Genomic DNA, 19269 nt, shown 5'->3' with positions numbered 1-19269 from the left:
CACTATCAATTATGATCAGAAAGAAGCCTTCTATGTTTATATTTTTGTCTTGTATTGTGGTTTTAAAAAAGCTATGGCAGAAAATTGTTAAGTACCAATGATTATAATGTTAATGTGTGATATATGCTCTGGGTATGTTTTAAAACATGCAAAATCATGTCTATGTTGATATATCCATTTCAAATATAGTCTTGTGCTTATTAAAGATACTTTCCAATGAGGAACTCTTCACAAATCAAGAGTACTATGTTTTAATTCTCAAAGTAGAAGATCAAGAAAGGTGGCATTCACCAGAATGCCACTTTGGAACATACATGACGTTGGTGACAAAAGTCCAATTCTTTCCCTACTTTGACAACTGCTTGATTGATTGGTATCATTTTTTTCCATATGGGTTTAAACTACTAATTAAAGCAGAAAGATTGCAATCTTTTAATCCTAACAAATCAAGGTAATAAACAGTTTTATTATTATGCTAGGAAAGAGGCAGATTGATTGAATGAGATGTAATAGTTATTCTCTCATGTGAATAAGTTTGATGTTGGAAACAATCACACACCAATGAAACCAGGGCTGCGTACCACAGCGAGCACAGGGGCGGAGATTCTGCCCTTCCTCTAAATCATGGGAGTGTAGTTTCTATAACCAGGTGCTTCCCACACTCCTGCCTGCACCTATAGCCAAAGAATTCTACTGCTGGCTGCTAAGGACTAAAGTCTTTCAATCAGTCTCAACTATAATACTGGGTTGCAATTTTCATTCTGTCTAAAAATGTCATTAATTCACTAATAAAAATTTCAATATCCAGATTTACTTAGAGAATTTTCCAAGTTATTAAGTCAAAATTTAAATTTTATGATAAAAAGTCTTTCACCTAGACATGACTCGCAGCTCAGATTTCAGGAAGCTAACGACAAAAGAAATGATTTAATTAGGGCCAAGAGAAACTGTATAGTTTGCAACCAAACCTTAATGAAAAGACTTAACTAAGCTTAAGTTTTTCATTTGTAGGATATATTTAAGTCTATCCATAATATTTTACTCCATAAAATATAATTGGAAAAGTTATACAAAAGCAGAGTTAATCGATTTAACTGAAATTTGTTATTTTTCACTAAACAAAAAAAGAAAACACATGTATCACTACCCTTAGAAGTTTTTGACCCCTGTAATTCAATTGAGATAGATCTGTAAATCACATAGATGGAGATTTGTTCGTACACTCCAAATTTTCAGAGAGGACAATACTAAATCTCAAAATGAAAAGAATCTCAATTCAATCTAAAAAGCGAATTAAATAATATATCACTACTTTTATATTTTAAGAAAAGCTGAGCTGAATTTCTTATTTGTTTTAATCACTGAAATGCCAAAAGTCACTACTATAGAAAACTATTTCTTACATATGCCTTCTGTATTCAATTCAACCTTCATTTTACTTCAAATTCTACACATTTTATAAACTCAAACTGGTTTATTTAAGCACAATGACAAGTATCTTATCATTATAAAAACAAACTAAGCATTCATTATATAATTGAAAAATAACATTTGCCAGAAGCAGATATTAATATCAAAAAATTAAAAATATCAAAAATTAAAATATGATCATCTTCTAAAATTAAAATACTGATGTAAAAACAGAACGGAATATTCAATAATATTAAGTACTATGTCCCAGATCATAGTGCAAAGGAAAGAGTCATATGCTGCATGTTAGGCCTAAGCCTTCCTGCCTCTGTGGAATTAATGGTTTCACTCAGTTCAAATCTATAAAATCATGACAGGACCTTTTAAGCACTATAATTACATAAAATTAAACTTTGGTGAAACAGAAGCAGCTGTAATACACAATGAAAAACATATGCAATGATGAAGTTCATTCATATTTTGCTGAGGCTTACAGTTTATCCTCCTCTCTTTATAATACACAATTTGTGAAATATTAATAAGCAGATATTTGATTTCAGCTGTCATTCATCCAACAAAGCCCTTGCTGAAGTCACCACTGGTTGATTGTTCATCTTTTCTGATCCCCTCCACCAGGTCTGACACTGTTGATCACTCCCCTCCTTTAAGCAAAGCTGCTTTTGACTTTTATGACACTCTCTCCTGAGTTTCCTCCTATCTCTCTGGCTATTTCTTCTCAGTCTACTTTGCAGTCTTATCCTCCTCAATGATGATCCATTAAATGATGAAGGTATTCAAAGTATGACCCTAGGCTGCCTCCCCTTTATATGTTCTGCTGAAGCATTCACATTCATGATTATTCCCAAATGTTTGTTTATAAGCCCAGATTCCCCAAGCCCCTCTTTAAGTTTCTGGACTTGAGTATTCTATCCAACTACCTACTTGGCAGCTCACAAAGGCCCTTCAACTTGCCCAAAAGCAGGATCCTTGTTTATAAGAAACCCAATGTAAAGACATAGATTAAAATTAAATGCATAATATGTATGATATGTCAAAATATACTCTACTGTCATGTCTATTTAAAAAGAAAAAATAAAAATAAAATAGTGTTAAGTCAAAACAAAAAAGTAAATGGATAGAGAAAAATAGATCATGCTAACACGAATCAAAAAAAAAAAATAAGCTCTTTCCACGGGGCGATCCAAGATGGCGGACTAGAGGGTGACTGCATCTCCTGTCGCTCCAGAACCCAGGATTCAAGAAAGGGGAGGCATTGAGAGACTCAGACTAAAATAGAGACACGAGGTGAGTTTCCCCCACCCGGTAATCTCAGCCCGGGCGGCAGGCCCGGATAAGGGCAGCTTATCAGACCAGGGCAGGGCAGCTAGAGTCTTCCCCAGGTAGCCCTGCTCCCTCCGACAGTAGGCTCCTCCCACACGGCCAGCTTCTCGGAGCACACAGCCCAGTGAGAGCCTTTCCACACAGAGCCAGCTCCAAGCCCTGGAACCAGTAGCGGGCTAGGGGCAGCTTTCTTTGGAAGCACTGCATTATCAAGTTCCTCCAAAACTTCAGGCTACTGAAGGCTGGGAGGTGATACACTGGAAATCTACAGGGACACTATAAGCTAATAGAGGAAATCTGCAATATCTCAGAGTCCCACTGACATCTGAACAATATGAGAAAATGAGGGAAGAAAATGTCCCAAACAAACCTAGATACTATATCAATAAAACCCAATTACAGCACAGCAGAAGAAATGTCAGAAAGGGAGTTCAGAATGTACACAATTAAAACAATCAGGGAAGCAAACGAGGAGATGAAAGAGCAAATGCAGGCATTGAAGGAGGAGATGAAAGAGCAAATGCAGGCATTAAATTATCACACCAATCAACAGTTAAAAGAGCAAATACGGGAAGCAAGAGATCATTTCAATAAAGAGAGATACGAAAAAAAAAAAAAAAACCAGAAATCCTTGAAATGAAGGAAACAATAAACCAAGTTAATAACTCCATAGAAAGCATAACCAATAGGATAGGACACCTGGAAGACAAACCTCAGACATTGAAGACAAAATATTTAATCTTGAAAACAAAGTTGACCAAACAGAGAAGATGGTAAGAAATCATGAACAGAATCTATAAGAATTATGGGATATCATGATAAGGCCAAATTTAAGAATTATTGGGATTGAGGAAGGCTTAGAGAAACAAACCAAAGGAATGAACAATCTATTCAATGAAATAATATCAGAAAATTTCCCAAATCTGAAGAATGAAATGGAAAACCAGGTACAAGAGGCTTATGGGATTCCAAATATACAAAATTACAACAGACCCACACCAAGGTACATTATTATGAAAATACCTAACATAAAATAAAGACAGAATTTTAAAGGCCACGAGAGAAAAGAATCAAATGACATTCAGGGGGAAACCAATAAGAATATCAGCAGATTTTTCAGTCCAGACCCTAAAAACTAGAGGGGCCCGGAGCAACATTTACCACGCCCTGAAAGAAAACGGATGCCAACCAAGAATCTTATACCCAGCAAAACTTACTTTCAGATTTGACGACGAAATAAGATCCTTCCATGATAAACAAAAGCTAAAGGAATTTGCAAAAAGAAAGCCGGCATTACAGAACATTCTCAGCAAAATATTCCATGAGGAAGAGATGAAAAACAATGATGCAAATCAGCAATGGGAGGAACTAGCCTAAAGGAATAGCCAAATAAAGGAGAAAAAAAATCATGTCAAAAAACAAAAATGAGTCAAATGACTGGGAATACAAATCATATCACAATAATAACCCTGAATATTAATGGCCTGAACTCATCAATCAAAAGACATACACTGGCAGATTGGATCAAAAAGAAAAATCCAACAATATGCTGCCTACAAGAGACTCATCTTATAGAAAGAGATACCCATAGACTAAAGGTGAAAGGATGGGAAAAAACATACCATGCACATGGACACAGCAAAAAAGCTGGAATATCCATCCTCATTTCCGATAATGTGGACTTTAAGCCAAAACTAGTCAGAAGGGATAAAGAAGGACATTACATACTGCTTAAGGGAAGCATAAATCAGCAAGACATAACAATCATATGTATCTATGCCCTGAACACTGGCTCATCCATGTACGTCAAACAAATCCTTCTCAATTCCAGAAATCAAATAGACACAACACAATAATACTAGGCAATTTTAACACACCTCTCTCACCACTGGATAGATCTTCCAAACAAAAATTAAATAAAGAAACCATAGATCTCAATAACACAATCAATAATTTAGACTTAACAGACATATATAGAATATACCATCCAACAAAGAACAAATACACTTTCTTCTCAGCAGCACATGGATCCTTCTCTAAAATAGACCATGTTTTATGCCACAAAGCTACTGTTAGCAAATACAAGAAGATAGAGATAATACCTTGTACTCTATCAGATCACAATTGAAATTAGAAATAAATGACAGAATAAAAAACAGAAACTTCTCCAATACCTGGAGATTAAAGAATACACTATTATATGAAGAATGGATAACAGAAGACATCAGGAGGGAAATTAAAAAATTCTTAGAAGTAAACGAGAACAAAGACACATCATATCAAAATATCTGGGACACTATGAAACAGGACTTAGAGAATATTTATTTCATGGGGCACATTCAACAAAAGAAGTAGAAATCAACAAATAAACAACTTAACACTACAGCTCAAAGCCCTAGAAAAAGAAGAGCAGACCAACACCAAAAGTAGTAGAAGACAGGAAATAGTTAAAATCAGAGCCAAAATCAATGAAATTGAAACAAAAGAAACGATAGGAAAAATTAACAAGATAAATAGTTGGTTCTTTGAAAAAATAAACAAAATTGATAAACCCTTAGCCACACTAACAAAGAGAAAGAGGGAGAAAACTCAAATTACTAAAATTTAGAATGAACAAGGAAATATCACAACAGACACGAGTGAAATACAAAACATAATTAGAAGCTATTTTGAAAATCTATATTCCAACAAAACAGTAAACCTCGAGGACATCAACAAGTTTCTAGAGACATATGAATTACCTAAACTGAACAAGGAGGATATACACAACTTAAATAAATCAATTTCAAGCAATGAAATAGAAGAGGTCATCAAAAGCCTACCAACAAAGAAAAGTGCAGGACCAGATAGGTTCTCAGCCAAGTTCTACAAAACCTTTAAAGAAGAGCTCATTCCAATACTCCTCAAAGTATTCCATGAAATAGAAGAGGAGGGAACCTCCCAACTTCATTCTATGAAGCCAATATCACCCTGATACTTAAACCAGACAGAGACACTTCGAGGAAAGAAAATTTCAGACCAATATCCCTAATGAACATCGATGCAAGAATTCTCAACAAAATTTTAGCAAATCACATACAAAAATATATTAAAAAGATAGTGCACCACGATCAAGTGGGTTTTATCCCAGGGATGCAAGGTTGGTTCAATATCCGGAAATCAATAAATGTCATTCACCATATCAACAGACTAAAAGTTAAGAATCACATGATTATTTCAATAGATGCAGAAAAAGCATTCGATAAAATACAGCATCCTTCATGCTCAAGACACTAGAAAAAATTGGGGTAGTGGGAACATTCCTTAACATTGTAAAGGCCATCTACGCTAAGCCCATGGCCAACATCATTCTGTATGGTGTTAAACTGAAAGCATTCCCCCTAAAAACTGGAACAAGGCAGGGATGCCCTCTTTCACCACTTCTATTCAACATCGTCCTTGAGACTCTAGCCAGAGCAATTAGACAAACCAAAGAAATTAAAGGGATATGAATTGGAAAAGAAGAACTCAAAGGATCCTTGTTCGCTGATGACATGATTATATATTTAGAGGAACCTGGAAATTCCACCAGGAAACTTTTAGAACTCATAAGTGAATTCAGTAAAGTAGCAGGTTACAAGATCAATGCTCATAAATCCAATGCATTTTTATACATAAGTGATGAATCTTCAGAAAGAGAAATTAGGAAAACTACCCCATTCACAATAGCATCAAAAAAAATAAAATACTTGGGAATCAATCTCACCAAAGAGGTGAAAGACCTCTACAATGAGAACTACAGAACACTAAAGAAAGAAATTAAAGAAAACCTTAGAAGATGGAAAGATCTCCCACATTCTTGGATAGGAAGAATTAATATTGTCATAATGGCCATACTACCAAAAGTGCTATACAGATTCAATGCAATTCCAATTAAAATCCCAATGATGTACCTTACAGAAATAGAGCAAACAATTATGAAATTCATCTGGAAGAATAAAAAACCCAGAATAGCTAAAGCAATCCTCAGTAGAAAGAGCAAAGCAGTGGGTATCGCAATACCAGATCTTCAACTCTATTACAAAGCAATAGTAACAAAAATGGCATGGTATTGGTACCAAAATAGACAGGTAGATCAATGGTACAGAATAGAGGACATGGACACAAACCCAAATAAATACAATTTTCTCATACTAGACAAAGGTGCCAAAAATATGCAATGGAGAAAAGATAGCCTCTTCAACAAATGGTGCTGGGAAAACTGGAAATCCATATGCAGCAGAATGAAATTAAACCCCTATCTCTCACCCTGCACAAAACTCAACTCAAAATGGATCAAGGACCTCAGAATCAGACCAGAGACCCTGTATCTTATAGAAGAAAAAGTATGTCCAAATCTTCAACTTGTTGGCTTAGGATCAGACTTCCTCAACAGGACTCCCATAGCACAAGAAATAAAAGCAAGAATCAATAACTGGGATAGATTCAAACTAAAAAGCTTTCTCTCAGCAAAGGAAACTATCAGTAATGTGAATAGAGAGCCTACAGAGTGGGAGAATACCTTTGCCACACATACTTCAGATAGAGCGCTGATTTCCAGAATATATAAAGAACTCAAAAAACTCTACACCAAGAATACAAATAATCCAATCAACAAATGCGCTAAGGAAATGAACAGACACTTCACAGGAGAAGATGTACAAGCAATCAACAGATATATGAAAAAATGTTCAACATCTCTAGTAATAAGAGAAATGCAAATCAAAACTACCCTAAGATTCCATCTCACCCCAATTAGAATGGCAATTATCAAGAACACAAGCAACAATAGGTGTTGGCGAGGATGTGGGGGAAAAGGTACACTCATACATTGCTGGTGGGGTTGCAAACTAGTGCAGCCACTCTGGAAAGCAGTATGTAGATTCCTCAGTAAGCATGGAATGGAACCACCATTTGACCCAGCTATCTCACTCCTTGTCCTGTACCCAAAGGACTTAAAATCAGCATACTACAGAGATACAGCCACATCAATGTTCATAGCTGCTCAATTCACCATAGCCAGATTGTGGAACCAACGTAGATGTCCTTCAGTTGATGAATGGATAAAATAACTGTGGCATATATATACAATGGAATATTACTCTGCCATGAAGAATGATAAAATTATGGCACTTACAGGCAAATGGATGAAATTGGAGAATATCATGCTAAGTGAGATAAGCCAATATCAAAAAACTAAAGGACGAATGATCTCACTCTTAAGCGGATGAGGACATATAATGGGGGGGTAGGTGGGGTTAGCGTTAGGGTTAGGGTTAGATTTAGGGTTAGGGTTAAGGAGGGGGACAAGAATGGAGGAAGGAAGGACTGTATAGAGGGAAAAGAGGGGTGCGAGGGGTGTGGGGAAGGGATAAAACAGAATGAATCAAACAACATTGCCCTATGTAAATTTATGATTACACAAATGCTTTGCCTTGACTCCATGTACAAATAGAGAAACAACATGTATCCCATTTGTTTACAATAAAAAAAATAAAATAAAATAAAAATAAAAAGTAACTATTAATTTCAGACAAGAAGATTTCAAACCTAAGAAAGCTATCAGGGATAAAGAAGAGCATTATATAATAATGAGGTCAATCATTCAAGAAGATACAGCAATCCTTAATAAGCACGTTATTAACAACAGAACATTAAATTATATGAGGCAAAAACTAAAAGAACCATAAGGAGCAAAAGAAGAAACCATTTTCATGCTTGGAGATTTTGAATCCCTTCTATCAGAAATGGACAGAACTGCCAGGAGTCAGTCCCAGCAACTCGAGGTTCAGGAAAGATGAGTGGAGTCGGCACAGAGGAATGACAGGACCCCTGGAGCAACTTGCAGCAAGTGCTGCTCAGATTTATTTTAGCTCCTCTTTTATAGTATTAAGTAGAGCAGGATTAAACAAGATACAAGTTATAGAGAAATTACCACAAGATTTGTCTTTAACCACCATTTCCCGCAGGTGTCTAACACAGTGGGTACCTTAAGGTCAACTCTCTATATTTACTTAAAGTTACTCACATAAGCATATTACAGGGAAAGATATTTTCCTCTTCTCATCCTACTGGCCTTTGTTTACCCTTTGGTGTCAGACCTATGGTCAGCATAATGACTCCATTTTGTTTTAAGCTAATTTTACTGAACTGCTAAGCAAAACATGCACTTAATCTTTAGCTCACATTATTGTTTTTGATTTGACCTTAAAGGTCTACTCTATTACCTAAACAAGCTTAGTTAAGACTAAGTTAGGTTACTTACTGCCAAACAATCAGTGTGAGTACTTAATTTTATCCTATTATTCTTTATGTCAATGACTTATCCTCTACCTAATGTAATACATATGTGAGACCTACACCAGCATAAACTACTCATAACCAGTTATGCATGCAATGAGGGCATTTGATCTTAAGATAATATTTTTCTAGTTGTTTGTGTATGCTGTTTCTTTGTTCTTTAGTCCTATATTTCCAGGGTGGCCCTTGAAGGCCAAACCTTTGAAGGAAGGACAAATATAGGACATTTGTCCATAGACCATTAATATTAATTATTTATTTACCATTTTCATTGTACACTCCTGTATAGGGAAGAGGTGGCTCTGTGGGAGGTGGGTCCTTAAACTTATCCGCTTAATTCCATCTAGGTGGATACCACAAACGTCCCCCAATCTTGTAAGCTAAATAGGGTGGTCCTTGCACTGTGGGGACAACAAGTCTCCTGTTTTGTTTGTCAGGTTGTTTTGCTGGTAAAGCATTAACTAGGGCAGGTGTGGTCAGCATAGGAGCAAGCAATTCCTGTAACTGTAGCTTTCTGAAGAACCCCTCAAACTCTGTACTTACAAACTTATGTGTGATATTGGTATATTTTTTAAAGCATTCCTCATCCTCTCCCAAGCTCTGCAGACTCATTGATGTTAGATTCTTATCACAACAATCCAGGGAATATGATTTGCAGTTGCATAGTTATAAGTATGATAATTACAAGAAAACACCCAATCCCTAGGAGAGATGACAGCGGCAGTTTCCTGGAATGATGGCCTTGCCAAGCCCTTCCGCAAGCTGGGACCTTGTCAAGCAGCATGGCAGAAACAGTCCCCGCCACAGAACCAGCTGGATGAGGTGGCACGCATCTATAATCCCAGTGATGTGGGAGATTGGGACAGCAGGACAGCAAATTAGCAAGGCCCTCAGCAATTTAGTGAGGACCTAAGCAACTTTATGAGATCTTGTCTCAAAATAAAAAACAAAAAGGACTGGAGATGTAATTCAGTGGTAAAGTGCTACTGGGTTAAATCCCCAGTACAAACAAACAAAAAGAAAATGAGCCACTACTACACACACATAATAGAATAACCTAAATCTAGAATGCTGTGATAACAAATTCTGGCACTGTTGTGGAACAACAGAAATTTTAAACTAATTGATGTTGGAATGCAACATGGTACAAACACTTTGGAAGTCATTCTGGCAATTTTTTATCCTCTTATCAAATATTTTAGCAACCATGCTCCTTGGTATTTACCTAAATGAACTGAAAACTTACATCCACACAAAATCCTACACAGAGATGTTTTATAGTTGCCAAAACGTGGAAGCAACCAAGATGCCCTTCGATTGTCAAATGAATAAACTGTACTGCATTTAGGTAACCAAATATTATTCAATACTAAAACGAAATGAGTTATTAAGCCATGAAAAGATATGAAGGGAATTTAAATGTACATTACTAAATGAAAGAAGCCAGTCTTAAAAGGCTACATACTATATGACTTCAACCATATGACATTCTGAAAGGGGCAAAACTATGGAAACAGTAGAAAGATCAGTGGGCGCCATGGGTTGGAGATTGGGGTAGGGATGAATAGGCGGAACACGGAGGACTTTGAGGTCAGTGGGAAGCCTCTGTGTGACACTATAATGATGGATACAAGTCATCTTACATTTGTCCAAACCCATAGAATGTACAACACCAAGATCGAACCTGATTATGATATACCAATGTAGGCTCATCAGTTTTAACAACTGTTCCACTCTGGTAGGGGATTATGATAACCTGGGAAACTATACATGCATGGGGACAAAGCAGGTGGGAGATACCTCTGTAACTTCCTCTTAAATTTACTGCAAACTGAAAGCTAGTTTTTAAAAAAGACTTAAAAGATTTAAAGCTGGAGGAGTAAACGAGCAGCACAGTGGCACAGTACTTGTCTAGCATGTGCAAGGCTCTGGTTCAATCCCCAGAACTGGGGTGGGGGGACTTATACATTTATCTCCTCCTTGATAGCACTTTGCTCAAATGTAAATTTACATTTATTTGCGTGATTATTTGATTAATGTGTACCTTCCTCATTAGATTGTAAATTTCAAGGTTTTTAATCAACATCAGTTCTTTAGTGCTCAGCACATAAATAGGATTTCAAAAAAGTATATACATATATATATATAATTTGTAAATATGGCAAATATTTTAAATCCCAAAACCATTATCTTTAATACTTCTCTTAGAATTATTTTGACAGGAAAAATTAGGAATGATTCAGGAGAAGAGAAAGAAGAGGCATTCATTAATATTTATTGTGTCTCCCAAGATTTGGTTAAAACCTAGACATTTCTAAGTTACACTGATTTGATAATAATAGCTTCCATTTCTGGGGGACCTTTCTTCCAAAGGACTCCTATGGTTTATATAGAGATCACAAAGTCTACTTTGGGGAGACTAAGAAACTATGGTAGAAACAGACTGTGTTATTACTAACCAAGGTTGGTGAGTCTTCTATGAAAAGCTGCCCAGGTCCCTTTGCAAACACTTATCCAGTATTTTTTTTTTTTTTTTTTTAATGATCATCTCATTTTCTTTAACACAATTACAAGATGTCTAGGACAGCAAAAGCAACTGTGCCTTTGCATGAACTCTGAAAAGGAGCCATCTAAGGTTCTTGTGTTTGCTCTACATTTTTCCCTAGGTAGCCGCAAGGGCTTCCATCTACCCCAGTAGGTGAAATGAGATGGTTGTTTTTAGCTAGCATTTGTTTGTGCTAGTCCACTAGTTAAACACTGAATATGTATTATCTCGTTTAATCAAAACCTTCAGCTGCCTCCTTTCCCTGCTTAAGACAGTCAATTAAAAAAAAAGAAAAAGAAAAAAAAAAAAAAAAAAAAAACTGCCTGCAGTCATCCAACCCTGGCCGATGTGATAACTAGCTAGTTGACAAAGTAACCTAGCCACTTGAAGTCGGGCTGGAGCCAGGGAATAGAAAAATAAGTATTCCACCTAACTACCACCCCACGCCCCAAAGCAGGTGAAGGTCCAGTCTTCAGAGGCCCCACCCCAAGGTGCTTACCCTCCTGGCTCAGCGAGGGCAACGTGGGCAGCACCTGCCTGCTCAGGTCCTGAAGAGCAGGAACGATCGTGTCCAACATCTTCAGTACCCAATCAACTCGGTACTGGGCTCTTGATGGGTCTCTTTTCTTCCTTCCTTATATGGAGTTTGCACCAAAGTGATTTTCCCACCCTCCAGCCCTTTCTCCCCGGAGCTTAGGATGTGCTTTAAAAATAAAAATTTCCAAAATCTTGAACTTGGTTGATTCCTTTTCTTTAAACCAACTTAATCTTTCCTTCTCGCCGTCTCTGCCCCCTGATCTGACTCTCACGCCGCTCCTACTGCAGTACGCAGGAAAGTAGTCCAGCGCTGAGACCCGGGCGTGCGAATCCGCGCCCACCCGGACAGTGACAGCCCCAGTCAGAGGGTGGGCGGGAGCCTGGAGAGGAAGAGGCCCGCCAGAGGCGAGGGCCGGCGCGTTGCTAGGGCCTGACAAAGGCGCGCTCGTTAGCTGGGGCCTTGGCGCCCGGACTTGGCCCCGCCCCCTAGTCTGAGTTGGGGGCCTCCACGTTGCCCGGTAATTCCGGAGCTCTAGGAGGCCAAATTGGAGAGAAACCTAACTTTTTTTTTTTTAAACGCCGTGCTGGGGATTGAACCCAAGGCCTTGTGCTTTTTAAGGAAGCACTCCACCAACAGAGCTATATCCCCAGCCCAAGAAACTTAATTTTTAACTTTTTCTTCCCTTTCTTACCCCGACAGCGAAGAGACTGGATGGCTAAGGTGTTCACTTTCTTAACCAACTTGGACAAATCTGGGAATTCCTCTTATCAAAAGCGATATGCATTCGAGTTGCCAGATCTGTTCAAAGGCTTGAGTTTGAACTGGAATTTGTTTCTTGGTTTCTGTTTTTGCTAGGCTGCCCTCTTAGGAAATAGAAAGTTGGAGAACTTAGGAAATAGAAAGTTGGAGGAAGAAGGAGTTAGCTTTTTTCTTTTTAAATTTGATAATATTTCCCTTCCCTATCCGTGTCACAAATCTCTTCCTGAAGAATTGTGTTTATGCTCTTGATTCTGCTGGTACCACAGTGAACATACCCATGTACACACCCTATCCTGGTGAAGATAGAGGCTATCAGTATCATAGAAATACACTTCCATTTTGCCCTCTGATCATTATCCCAACAAAGAGTATAGATTGGCTTTGCCAGCATTTGTACTCTGGAAATCATAGAGTAGGTACTATTTTGTGTCTGGCTCTGTTACTTACATTGTAAGACTCACTCATAGTTTTTGTGGTAGCAATTTGTTCATTTTCACTTTTCATATTATTTCTTTGTGTGAATAGGCACAATTTATTAATTCCACAGGTGAGAGGCACCTGAGTTGTTTCCATCTGGGGCTATTAGGAATAATGCTGCTGCAAACATTCTCATACAAATTTTGGATGGATATATGTACTCATCATTGATGTGTATACAACTGGTAGATTGATTGGGTCAAAGAAAATGCAGGCAACCAATTTTAATAGATAACAACCAAGCAGATTTCCAAATTAATTGTTATGAAGGCAGGAGGGAAGAACTGCTGATAGTGTGGACTGAGACCAGGAATGGTGGATCACCTGCAATGGGCAAGAAAGTCCTACATAATAAGATTGTTCTACATTCTCCACCATTTTAAAACTTTTCATCACGCTTCCATGTAAGGAAAAACAAAAAACAAAAAAGACTGCTTTACAGCCTAGGAAACATCAGGTTTTCACGTAAACACAGTTTTTGCTCAAAATTTCAATATTACTTAATTTTCTAGGAATTTGAAACCCAAGTTCTCCATTATTTAGGAAAATTGTATCATCACCTTCGATGAGGCTGGTGGTGGCTCAATAGCTCACACATCCAAACAAGGCTGCATTTGTAGCTGTTGTATTCATAAGCATTCTTCTGTAGATATAAGCTTGTGGTGACATCATTATGCTTCCCAGTATACATGCTTGGACAAACACATGATGACATATATATTATTGTAATATATAAAACCTTTAATTTCTCTATTGTCCTAGAGTTATGGTTTTATGTTCATCTTTAAATAGCATGGATAGATAAACTGTATTGCCCCTAAACCTCATTTCAGGATAATAAAAAGTCATTAAAATGTTTTAATAAAAAATAATCACTGAGTCTAATAGGACTAAGAACTGTGATAGAAAATGCAAACTATAACTCAGCCACTTTCTCTACCTTGGTTAAGAAGATCAGAACTAAGGTTTGAGCTTTACTCAAATTAGTTTCTAGGTAATCTAATTTCCTCCCACTCTCCCCCTTTCAAAATGTAACTTTTGTCTTATAGTATGTTGACAGTGTTTGGTCTTGAAACACTTGTGATGTCACAGTACACTTTCTCAAATCCTTTGAGGAAATAAGCAGAAAATATTGTCAAAAGGATCAGCAACAAAGCATGGACAAAATCTTTTCTGATTATTGTCTTGAGAGTATTTACCAAAACAGCTAATTTTTTAAATTTTATTTATTTATTTATTTAGTGCAGGGGATTGAACCCAGAGGTCCTTAACCACTGAGCAACATCCCTAGCCCTCTTCATTTTTTATTTTGAGACAGGGTCTCACTAAATTGCTTACAGTCTTGCTAAGTTGCTGAGACTGGCTTTGAACTTGCAACCCTCCTGCCTCAACCTCCTGAGTCACTGGGATTACAGGCATGCACCCCTTTACACAGAAAGCCTGCTCATTTTTAGTGGCAATATAAGCATTATTGTTCTATATTAAGATAATAATGGAAATACAACACTACATTAGTTTCTTATAATAGATTATATTTTGGTTTTTTTGTTTTGTTTTTTATTGTAAACAAATGGGATACATGTTGTTTCTCTATTTGTACATGGAGTCAAGGAATAGATTATATTTTGAATTAAATATAGTGATAGAATTTTAGTCTCCAGAAAGTTTATCTTCGGTTGCAGAAGATGGCTATCAATGCTAATTATTAGTGAATTGTAGATGGCAAAGAAGGCTCTAAAAATAGGAAAAATAAAGACTATTCTTTAATTCCTTTCTCCTTTTCTTAAAGGTCTCTTGATAAAAGAGGTTATGGAGACATGTACAATCATGTTTACTACCAACTACCAAGAAGCTGTAAATCTTAGGTATCCTGAAAATACTTACCTTTCAGTGGTGACAAAGCTCAAACGGACTGCAATTCCATGGAGAAGAATTTGCTCTTTGGATATACTTGCACAATTCATACAAAGATATTTATATGTGTGACACTGTTTGGAATGGAAAATCTTAGAATTAATCTAAGATGACCATCAGAGGGATGTTAGCTTTCTGTCATTGTGACAAACTACCTGAGATTCACAACTTATAAGGAGGAAAGATTTGTTTTGGTTCATGGTTTCAGTTCATGATCGCTATGTCTTCTTGTTTGGGGTCTATAGTTTCCAAGAACATCATGGCAGAAGCATGTGATGGAGAAAACTACTCCCCTCATGGCGGCTGGGAAGCAAAAGAGAAAGAGGAAGGGGCTGGGGTCCCAAAATCCCCCTAAAAGGCAAGTTCCAATAACCTAACCTCCTTCCACTTGGCTCCATCTTCTAAAGGTTCTACCACCTCCCAGTAGTACCATGGGCTGATGGCCAGGCCTTTAGCATGTGAGTCTTTGGGGGACACTTAAGATCCAGCCCATAACAATGGGAATAAGTTAAATTGTAGATTCAAACATGGTGATACATTTTAAAGGGGCTGCTTAATCTCAAAAGAATTGGTACAAAGTGATAAACAAGTATATGCAAAAAAAAAAAAAATATCACTAATTGTCAGGGAAATGCTAATCAAAACCACAGTGAACTATCATCTCACCCCAGACAGAATGGCTATGATAAAAAGACAAAAAATAACAAATGCTGATGAGGATTCAGAGAAAGGGAGAAATTTTATACACTGTTGGTGGGAGTATAAATTAATATAGCCTTATGGAAAACAGTATACAGATTCCTTAAAAAACTAAAATTAGAAATACCATATGGTCAGCTAACTCACTACTAGGGATATAACTAAAACATAAAATCAGTATAGCAAACAGATGCCTGCATTCATGTTTAGTGCAGCACTATTTACAATAGCCAAGATATGGAGCCAGCTGAGGCATCCATCAGTGGATGAATGGACAAAGAAAATGTGGAGTATATACACAATGGAACAGTATTTGACCTTAAAAAAGAATCAAATCTTATAATTTACAACAATGTGGATGGAACTAAAGAACACGGAAATAAGCCAGGCACAGAAAGAGAAATCCACATGTCCTCATTTTATTTGGAAACCTTAAAAAGTTGATTCTATTGAAATAGAAAGTAGAATAGTGGTTACAGAGGCTAGAAAAAAGGAGAGTGAAGGAGGCTAGAAGGTTAGATAATGACTATGAAAATACAGTTAGATAGGAAGGATAAGTTTCAGTGGCCTAGAGCATAGTAGAGTGACTAGCTTACAATTTACTATGTATCATATAAAGAACTGGAAGAGAGGAGTTCATTCCCAATGCAAAGAAATGATAAATGTTTAAAGAAATGGAAATGCTAATTACCCTGATTTGATCATTGCACATTACATACATGTGTTGAATTATCATACTCTAACCCATAAATAGATCAATTAAAGATTTTAAAAAGTTTGTGTAAGTTGGGTGCAGAGGCACATGACTGTAATCCCAATGGCTTGGAAGGTTAAGACAGGAGGATTTAGAGTTCAAAGCCAACCTCAGCAACTTAGTGAGGCCCTGATGGACTCAGCAAAACCCTGTCTCTAATTAAATACAAAAAAGGGCTGGGAATGTGGTTCAGTGGTTAAGCACCCCTGGGTACAATCCCTGTAAACCACCCCCCCCAAAAAAAAGAACAAAAGAAAAGAAAAAGTTTGCTCAAGAGAAAGCTGTACATTTACCTGGTGATATTGAAAAAGTTTCAAGAAATGCTAAGTGAAAACCAGTTGCAGAATAGTATTTATAAATTTATTTGATTTATTTCAAATAAAGAATAGGTATAAATAAACACACATTCACATATACTTATAAATACATGGGATATTTGAGGAAATATACTCACAAAAAATGTTAACAGTGATATTTTTAAATAATGAGAAATTGTGGACAGAGGGAAAGGAGTTCCAAGAACATTGGTGTTCACTTTTCTCCTTTATTTACTGTTTACCAACAACATGAATTACTTGAATAATATTTAAGATAGCTTACCAAAAAGATGAGAGATAGAGGTACAGGCAGAGTGCAAGGATTTAAGGCAACACTGAAGGAAGCAAACAGGGCTGTAGTTTTCAAAGCACTTCACTGTACACATACTTTTCTGAAAGCTCCAACTTGCCTCACAAACCCCACAATGAATGGGCAGCCACTTTTACCCAAGCCCCAAGGTGCACACAATATTTAGTGACTTATACTTAAGGAAAGTCAGAAACCTACTGAAATAAAACATTTGAGCTGGGTGCCATGGCTCACATCTGTAATCCCGACTTGGGAAGATAAGGTAGAAGGGCCATAATTTCGAAGTCAACCTGGGCCATTTAGCAAGACCCTGCCTCAAAATAAAATTAAAAGAGATAGGGATGTAGGTTGGGGGAAAAGCACACCTGGGTTCAACCCTTAGTCCTGCAAATTATTAACGATTTAAATTTTTTTTAATTATAACATTCATTACGCAGCATCAAACTAAAATTTTGCAATAAAAATTTAACCACTGAGTCCCTAATTTGAAGCACTTTGCTAGTGGCTAAAAGGAATGCAGACATATACTTAATTCTTGCACATGAAAAGTACATAGTTCGTATTTTACCATTTAGCAAATATTTATTGCAGAAGTTTCTAAAATCAGCATTGTGTTCCAAAATCTAAGTATAAATTGAAAATTGGTTAACAGTAAAACTACTCTAAAACTCCCTTCTCAGGAATGTGCCATGCTGAATACCACATCTCTCCATTCATAAATTCAATAGTCAGCCTTTCTCTCCAACATTGAAGATCACTTTTTTTCAGGTCAAACTTAATGAAGCAGTTGAGTTGTATTTAGGAAAGCAATCTTGTTTGAAAAATTCAAATGATAGAATTGCACTCAGCCCTGTGAGATGCTCATACTTGGAAACTGAGGCAGATTGAAAATAAAACCAATGCATATCCTTAATCCCTTGCTTACTCAAGGATGTATGCGCAGAAGTGGACTTGTGCTGGCTTTGTGCTGTCATCGAAGATGAAGGAAACTGTATTTCCCTTCCCTCTATCATTCTAGGCAAAGAGAAATGTGAGATTTGGAAGACAGAAGTAAAGCAGCAGCCATTCTTATCCTCTGAAAATCACTGACTAGTCACTGACCTGCTGGTTGACTGTGCAGGCATGGGCCTATAGCCTGGCCTGCAGCTCCTGCCAGATCTCAAACTGATTCTCTAAATCCTGAATCAGGTATGTGAGCAACAGTGTTGCCAAAGATACTGCCTTATCCTGCAGGTCACTCATATCACTGAGGTTGGATGTACAGAGAAACTGACAGGTTGCAATTTATCCTCACAGGATCTACTTTGTCCCTTTCAGTTCTAGACTATTCTCACCAATTTTACTCTTTCCTTACTCTCTCCCAAACAACGACCATCTTTCTTCCTGGCTGTTGGCTCTGCTGACTTAAGGCCCCAAACTGGACACAGAGACCAGCTCCAGACATAAATATCTTAACTAGGTCCTATAGCTGTGTAAGGAGCTAACGCCGGCAATAAATTCCATGTTCTCTATCACTCGTATGGGGGTTCTGATTCTCTGACTGGTTAAAATTATTTAAATTATTCTGTTTTGATTTCATTTAGACTTGAACCCACATAAATTAACACCTATGTACTGCAACCTTAAGGTAAATATATGTTAAGTGTTATGTTCAAGATAAGAAAACAGTGTCTTGGGAAGGGTACAAGGGGAGGGAAATGACTTCTGACTGGATGATTGGTCTGAATGCTCAACAAAGGGATCTGGACTTTATTTGTTTTTATTTATTTATTTTTGGGGGGGCTTTATTTGGAAGGTGTGGAATAGTTCCTGAAGACCTTGAATAAAAGGATGTCCTAACTATCATTTTATTCTCTCATATTAAAGAGTTTGAACATCATAGAATGA

At 37.1% G+C, this 19269-nt stretch overlaps 1 protein-coding gene across 2 annotated transcripts in view; it reads right to left on the bottom strand.

The window, feature by feature from the left end:
- Window positions 1–12554, bottom strand: part of CCDC81 (coiled-coil domain containing 81) — a 55608-nt gene extending 43054 nt beyond the window's left edge. For both annotated transcript variants that reach the window (XM_079105585.1, XM_079105586.1), the window contains exon 1: window positions 12114–12554. In XM_079105585.1, the coding sequence (XP_078961711.1) occupies window positions 12114–12192 (79 nt within the window). In that variant the 5' untranslated portion in view covers window positions 12193–12554. The remainder of the gene's footprint in view (window positions 1–12113) is intronic.
- Between the last annotated feature and the right edge of the window lie 6715 nt (window positions 12555–19269).

Source organism: Sciurus vulgaris (assembly GCF_902686455.1).
Source record: "Sciurus vulgaris genome assembly, chromosome: 11".
Lineage (NCBI taxonomy): Eukaryota > Metazoa > Chordata > Mammalia > Rodentia > Sciuridae > Sciurus > Sciurus vulgaris.
This window is presented reverse-complemented; position numbering and strand designations above follow the sequence as displayed.